This window comes from Lactuca virosa, chromosome 9 (genome assembly GCF_052849685.1).
Source record: "Lactuca virosa cultivar CGN04683 chromosome 9, Lactuca_virosa_CGN04683_v6, whole genome shotgun sequence".
In the NCBI taxonomy this organism is placed as follows: domain Eukaryota; kingdom Viridiplantae; phylum Streptophyta; class Magnoliopsida; order Asterales; family Asteraceae; genus Lactuca; species Lactuca virosa.
The window spans coordinates 89,757,846-89,765,300 of NC_136434.1; the positions used below are offsets into that span (position 1 = coordinate 89,757,846).

The 7,455-nt window shown below is 35.7% G+C and overlaps 2 protein-coding genes across 2 annotated transcripts; both read right to left on the reverse strand.

Moving 5' to 3' along the window:
• Nucleotides 1-1,608: 1,608 nt before the first annotated feature.
• Nucleotides 1,609-1,956, reverse strand: LOC145139504 (uncharacterized). The gene has a single exon (XM_079073304.1). The coding sequence runs from the start codon at nt 1,954-1,956 to the stop codon at nt 1,609-1,611; it is 348 nt and encodes a 115-aa protein (XP_078929430.1).
• A 164-nt stretch (nt 1,957-2,120) lies between these two features.
• On the reverse strand, nt 2,121-4,569 carry LOC145139505 (uncharacterized). The gene is made up of 6 exons (XM_079073305.1): nt 4,030-4,569; nt 3,499-3,943; nt 3,354-3,433; nt 3,194-3,280; nt 2,950-3,072; nt 2,121-2,144 (listed from the first exon to the last, which is right to left on the reverse strand). Exons 1-6 carry the CDS (start codon nt 4,567-4,569, stop codon nt 2,121-2,123), a joined length of 1,299 nt encoding a protein of 432 aa, XP_078929431.1.
• Between the last annotated feature and the right edge of the window lie 2,886 nt (nt 4,570-7,455).

A 7,455-nucleotide genomic window follows, 5' to 3' on the forward strand; every position in this document is an offset into this window, starting at 1 on the left:
TTGGCAGAATTTGTTGCCTCTGTTCCTCTTACACCGCTCTTAAAACCTAACAAGGGAATACGACCTATTGCAGTAGGCACTATATGGAGACGTTTGGTTTCCAACTGGCTATGAAAGGTGTTGGTAAAGAAGTGGCCAAGCATCTCAATGTTTTTCAGTTCGGGGTCGGGGTGTGGGGTGGCGCTGAAGCCGTATTACATAGCGTCAATAGGGTGTTGAGTGAGTGTCATAATGACGGGTCTCTTTCCATGCTTACCGTGGACTTCTCCAATGTCTTTAACCTTGTTGACAGATCTGCATTACTTCATGAGGTCAGACTGAGGTGCCCTTTTATATCCTTGTGGATAGAATTGCTATCTGGTCAAGGAGCAAGGTTGTATCTAGGAGACATATATTTGGTCAATTAATGGAGTTCAACAAAGAGACCCCTTGGGACCACTTCTCTTTGCCCTTGTGTTGCACTCGCTCTTGCATAATATTATAGACAATTGCAAGCTTCTTCTCCATGCATGGTACCTTGATGATGACATACTTATTGGAGATTCGGAGGAGGTGGCCAAAGCGTTAGACATCATTAAGGTTATTGGCCCAAAATTGGGCCTTCGGTTGAATATCAAGAAAACCGAGCTCTTTTTGCCATCGTGTGATGGTAGGAAGCTGCGTGAGGGGCTATACCCGGTTGACATTGGGAGACCGCCATTAGGGGTGAAACTTCTCGGGGGAGCTGATAGTAGAGATGCTAGTTTCATTAGCAGCTTAGCCATAAAGAGAGCTGAAAACGCTATGAATTTGATATGTCTTCTCCTAAAATTGTCTAGACCGCAGAGTGAGCTCCTTGTATTTTGGTATTGTATGGCTATTGCTAAACTTTTCTTTAGGCTGAGGACATGCTAAACCATTCACATGGAGGAGGCGGCATTGTTCTTTGACAATGGGTTGCGAGGGGCGATTGAGGAAATTGTGGTTTGTGATGGCCCTTTCTTTGGCGACATACAGTGGCGAATTGATTCCCCACCCATTAAGTTTGGTGTCTTGGGTTTACACTCGGCAGTAGAGGCTACCTCATATGCTTTTGTTGCCTCAAGGGCCCAATCTTGGGTATTGCAAGACCGTATCTTACGGGATAGTGACATATATGGTATGGATTTTGATTATGTTTGTGCCTTAGCTTCTCTTCGTAACAAGCTTCCAGACATTGACCTTAGCAGTTTTATCACTAAGGACACCAGCCCACCCCCTAAATCCCAGAATACACTGGCGAATGCTCTTTTTAGTAAAATTGTCCAATATATGGAAGTGCATTTCAACATGATGGCTCGGCAGAAAGCAGTTTTTATGGTCCCAAAACTGTCATCGAGACCCATCAAAAATTCGTATATGTGTTCCTTTTCTTTGGACCCCATGAGTCATTTTCCTAAGTTGCAGGAACAATTGTTGAGGGTACATGTTGGTAGAGGTGAGACGAACTCAATTTATCCCATACGACCCTCGTCATTATAAAGTAAGCATAAACTGATTGGCTTGTCTCATGGTTGTTAGAGTTCGTTTCAACTCATAAGCCCGTGGAGCACTTTCTTTTGCAAATCTCTCTTGGAGGTCTTTCCAAATCTATCTAGCAGTCGTTGCGTACTTTACACTGTTTCTGATCTCTTTTTCCATGGCAGATGTGATCCATCCCTTGACAATAACATCACTGTGCAACCATGCTCTGTATTCTTGTGCATCTTCTGCTGGTTTTGGAAGAGTTCCATCAATGAAGCCAACCTTATTCTTGGCGATGAGAAAGTCACTCATCTCCCGAGACCAGTCTGCGTATTTATTGTCATTCAGACTATTCACGTGCATATGACATGGATAATCAGTGGGGTGAATATAGCATGGCGAATCTGGATCAGAAGAGGGGTTTTTGGCTTTGTCTTTCCCACTCCCTCCGGCGCCATCTATTTGTCCTGTCATGGCGATTCTTGGTTTGTGAATTCAGCAGATTAGAGGACCCGCTCCGATACCATATAGAAAACGAAATAGGGTTCAAACTAGAACAATTGATTCCAAATCTATCTTTCATTCAATCAACTAAAGACTATTTATACATCAATGGATCCAAACGGATAAACATGAAATCAAATTAGAATCCTAATAGGAAACTAGGAACAAATAAAGATAAGATAAACATAAGAGAAGATAAAGATAATCTTGATTATTTTCTTCACTATATTTCTCTAGTCTGTTTCAATAACAAGTGTTGTTAAACTATATTTTTCATATATTTGTTTTAGAATATAAACTAATTAATAATTCAACCTTTCGGTGGTTGGTCTCATGAGAATAGGACTTATGTTTGGATTCAATTCCTGGAGTGACCCATCGATTGGTTGTAATGGTCAAAAGAAAATAAATGAAAGAAAGCAAAGTAACTACTAGTTAAATATGGATAATAAATAATAATCCTGACTGTTTGACTTTGCCGTTTACTATGAAATCGTTGTAGTGAATAGTGATAGGTCAATAACTTATAACCGCATCCACAATGCCAAGGAAGAGGTTCGTATCAAATAGTTAATAAATTTATTCATTTTATCAACTATGTGTTTAAATAATACGTACACATCTACATAAAATGCGAATGGGAAGAGGTTAAGCGTACACACACACACAATGTTTTTTACCTATTAAATTGTTCTTTTACCAATCTAGATGATAGTTTTTGCTGGTCATTTTTCTTAATCATGTACATTTAAGCGTACAATTAGTTACCTACTTTTATAGCTTTTTTATATGTTCTTATAATATTTTTCACTAATTTTATTAAACAATTTTTTTATCATAAACCAATATGTAATTTTTGACAATTTTGAAAAGTGAAAAGACAAACTAAACTAATATTCATAAGTTTTTTCTCAGATTAAGGCAAAAAATATTTTTTTTAATTGTTTTCCAGAAATAAATAACCATGGATTTTGCGAGGCGCATGGATGATGTATCATTATAATATTTATTCACTTTTGAAGTAAAATCATCTTCTTCTGAATCTCTTCCACCATCTTCAGCGAAAGCAATTTTTAGCAAATAACCCTAAAACAGAAAACTATCACAACTGTAATAATATAGAGTAAAGGAATAACAACGAAAAAGATAGACACATAGGTGTAATTTGCCTAAAATAGATTGTAAGGGATTCAACTGATGATTTTACCTTTGGTTTCTTCCTATATAGTAATACCCTTAGCCAATCAGTTAAAGCTGATGTTGACATTAGAGACACCTTGAGAAGTAAAAGTGCCTGCTTAATCAAAGCAAATAGTTTCATGCAAATTATTTAAACTAAATTAATGGATTTATTATAGCTTAATTACCTCTTGTTCACCAATGCAGAGGTCAAGAAACTCCATATCAACAATAGGGACACCAGGTGCATCGAAGTTTGAAATTGTAGCTATTGATTGAGAAGCTGTTACTATCAGATCACTATGAATGTTGCTTGTTCTTTAAGGAATCGACCTGGTTGTGTATTAACTTCATAAATCGGAAGCAAATCAGTGACACAGTAGTAATTAACTGCAACTTTTGAGCAAAGTAATATGGTCTTCACATCCTCAGATTTCAAGTATTTTCTTACTCCCAAACTTGAAATGCTTTTATATAGATTACTTATACCCACGGGTGATGAACTCATATCCTTTGTTAAATGTTCGTATGCACCCAATGGGATAGTTAAGAAGCTAAAAAGAAGTTCCACAAAATGATTCTCCACTTGTGCACATAATACCTTCTTTGATTTTTGTACAAGTAATTTTACTGTTGTCTGGCTAGAGTCACCCGCCATGAAAGGTGATATACATGGTGTAGAGTATGTGAACAATGTTGAACATGGCTTACTTCCCCCAACCACCATATTTGTCAAAGGATTATTTGTCAATAATGTCCACTTTAGTAGATTCGAGAACTGAAATTATAATTTGTAAAGGGATATTATATAAAACGATATTTAAAAAAAAACATTGGTGATATAATCAAAACCAAAAACAGTACCTCTTTTAAGCCAAAATATATAGTTCTTTCATGTAGTAAATCAATGGATTCAACACCAAGAGAATTAAGGAGTGCAATGCTTGTGTCCATCACGAGAGGAAGGATATTGAGATCGTCAGTAATGATGAATCTACCCTTCTTTTTGAAAAAGATTGCATCAGGCTGACAAGGGATTGACTTTGTTCCATTTAGATTTACTTTAAGCTTCTCGCAAACATTAGCAGATGAATTTATTGGATTAACTAGACAATCCTTATACCAGTACTTAAAGAAAAGTTTTTTATTTAAATTTTCGAAACTTTCATATAGAGAAGTTAAGCTTCCAACTTTGTCTTCATATTTTCTTGAGAGTCTTGCGATTGTTCCAAGAGGCAAAGTGAGAAAACTGAAGAGGATTTCCACAAAGTCTTCCTCTGCTTCTGCAAACATCACCTTTTTCTTCTTTTCATCAACAAATACTTTCAGTTGAACTGAATTTGCATTCTGTTCGGCAGCAGATACTTTTGGAACTTGCTTTTGAACTGAGTTTTCATTTCCCATCGTCCCTGATCTAGTTAACTATAAAAAAATAGAGTTGAAACATCATATTTTAATGACTAAATTTTAATATAACTTGATAAAACTGTTTGCTCGAGGAGTACTTTGTAATTCCAGAAACTTAGATATGGTTAAATTCGTACCAAAAAGTAATTATCTAGAGTGGTTGAATGCATTGTGATTGTTTATCCATATAGCTTTTTAAGAGCTTAACACTGTGTCATGCACACATAAGCTAAGTTATTTTTTGAGTTACAAAATTAGCTCATCCTAGCTTATAAACTAGTTTTTTGAAAAAGCTATTTGAGATAGATTATTAATAAACTAAAAGCTAATTTTTCAGCTAGCACTAAACAAAGCCTTTAGCTTTTAGATTTTAAGAAAAATCTCGAAAATATTCGTTGTCAATAGAAGCTAACTTTTACTTTAAACAAAAAAACTTATAATCCATAAGATACTTTAAGTAGTATTTGGGAGCTTATAGATTTTGGTTTTTATGTAATTGTACACATTTTGAAGGTAACAACTACTTTTGCCTAACTTATAACTACCAAGTAGCTAGTTTTCACTACAAGAATATCGACCTTTAGCGGCGACACTATTACCGGCGACATGGACTTTTAGCGGCGACAAATGCTAGAGTCGCCGCTAAAAGTCCATGCCGTTGGTAATAGTGTCGCCGCTAAAGGCTTATCACCCGAACCCGCATTTTCCCCCTCTGTTAAGATCTCAGTCGTTCGATCAAGTATCTAATCCAACGGTTGGGGTCCCTTATCCGCACAAACCTAATACCGGCGACATTTGTGTCGCCGCTAAAAGTCTAAAAAGTCGCCGCTAATAGTTACCTAAAAAATGACGCGGTACCCTTCACTCCAGATTGTCGCCGCTATTGACTTGTGTCGCCGGTAAAGCCCTAGTTGTCGCCGCTAAAGGCTCTCGCAGATAAAAAAAAAACGTACGCAGATTGCTCATTTCTTCCCATTTTCATTCTGTTTGCTGCTGCTATACGCTGCGCCTCTTCCAAGTTCTCCCGATTTTGTGTTCAATTAGTTGATTCCAACAACTTATCTCCCCACATTGTGTGAGATTAGGGATCAAGGGTGGTTAGGGCTTCTTGGGACCGATTTCTAGCTCCATCTATTGAAGAAATGTAAGTTGAATTTCTTGTATCTCTTTGTATTTGTATGTTAATTTTGATTTCTAGCTGCATTTGATGATTAAATTGCAAGAAATTGTTCAATTTCAGTGTTTTTGGTGGTGTTGTCTTTGGGTTTACGGGTGAGGGTATTTTCGAGTGAAGACCAATTTTTCCGGCTACATATCCGTTGATTTCCGCCACTACAGGTTCTATTATTTCAATTTTTTGTGAATTTGGTATTTGTATGTGAAAATTATGTGAAAATTGTCATATGTGAAAATTGTGTGTATATTTGATATTTGTATGAATATATGTGAATTTGGTGTATATATGCCAATGTATGTGTGTTTGATGTATATGTGGTATATGAGTATTTGGTAGAAGTATATATATGATATTATTATCTATATATATGTGAAATTATATGTGTTTGTTATAAGTAGGATGTTATTGTGCGTGTATGTGAATGTATGTCTGTTTGTTGTAAATGTGGTATATGAATGTGAAATTTGTGTATTTGGTATAAATAGGATGTTATTATCTATATATGTGAAATTATGTGTATTTGGTTTAAGTAGGATGTTATTTTGTGTGCATGTGAATGTATTTGTATTTGGTGTATATGTGGTATATGTATGTGTTTCCCCTGCAATACAGGACACCGTATTACAACATTTAGCGGTAATTATTTATTAAAATATATTTTATATGGTTAACTATAATTGTTTTTTACTTGGTTAACTTTTTTTTGTAGACAAAGTTTCATTTGGATCAGATGTACCAGGATGTACAAGCTAATATGTTGACAGAGAGTTTTCAAGCAGCTTTGTTAAAAGGTTATCGAGAACGTAAAGCTGACGCAAAAGAATATTTTATGTTAGTCGGAGGGTATGAAGATATCACGGGAGCATTAGCCAACCCTCCAGAGGGTATGGAAGTTGATAACTGGATGAAAGCAGTTGAATATTTCCAAACAGACGAACACAGAATTGCTTCAGAAAGGAACAAAAAAATCCGTGAAATGCAAACAAATGTGAATCGTGGGGGTCGAGCTCGTATAGCAGTACTTGCTATAAGAAGGTAACGTACGATACATGTAATTATTTATTTAAAATATAATCTAATTTTTAAAGTTAAACAGAACCTTAAGAGAGTGGAAACATTTTGCAAAGCTCATACCGATAAGAATGGTGTATTTGTTAATGTTGAGGTGGAACAACAATATGTAAGTATTTAATTATAATTTTATCATATAATTAAATGTTTATTTATACTTAATTGTTACTCACTTTTGGGAGATACAGAATCGGTTAGTTGAAGAGCTGTTAGAACAAAATCAAGGTGAAAGTGAGTTAACACCCGCTCAAGAAAGAGTTGCGTTTGAGAAAGTATTAGGAGAGTGACGTGGCCATATTAGAGACATTGGTCGTAAACCTTCTGCTCTCCCGCCGATTCCACAGCCTTCGCAACCATCACCACAACCATCACAACCATCACAGGTAAAACAATCTACTTTGGTTTTGTGGTGATTATTTGTTAAAAAGTTTGGTAATTAGGTTTTTGTCCCAAGTGCAAAAAATAACAACGTACTTTGGTTTTTTGTCTTAGTTTAAAAATAGTAATCTACTTTAGCATCGTAAAATGCATGTTGATTTGGTAATTTTGGTTTTGTGATGATTATTTGCTAAAAGTTTGGTAATTAGGTTTTTGTCCCAAGTGCAAAAAATAACAACGTACTTTAGTTTTTTTTG

Excerpts from the sequence above, each read along its gene's own strand:
- LOC145139504 (XM_079073304.1), bottom strand. The coding sequence starts at position 1,956 with ATGACAGGACAAATAGATGGCGCCGGAGGGAGTGGGAAAGACAAAGCC.
- LOC145139505 (XM_079073305.1), bottom strand. The coding sequence starts at position 4,569 with ATGGGAAATGAAAACTCAGTTCAAAAGCAAGTTCCAAAAGTATCTGCT. Across the intron at positions 3,944-4,029 it reads TATATTTTGGCTTAAAAGAG|TTCTCGAATCTACTAAAGTG; the intron begins GTACTGTTTTTG and ends TTATAATTTCAG. Across the intron at positions 3,281-3,353 it reads TCTGCATTGGTGAACAAGAG|GCACTTTTACTTCTCAAGGT; the intron begins GTAATTAAGCTA and ends TTGATTAAGCAG.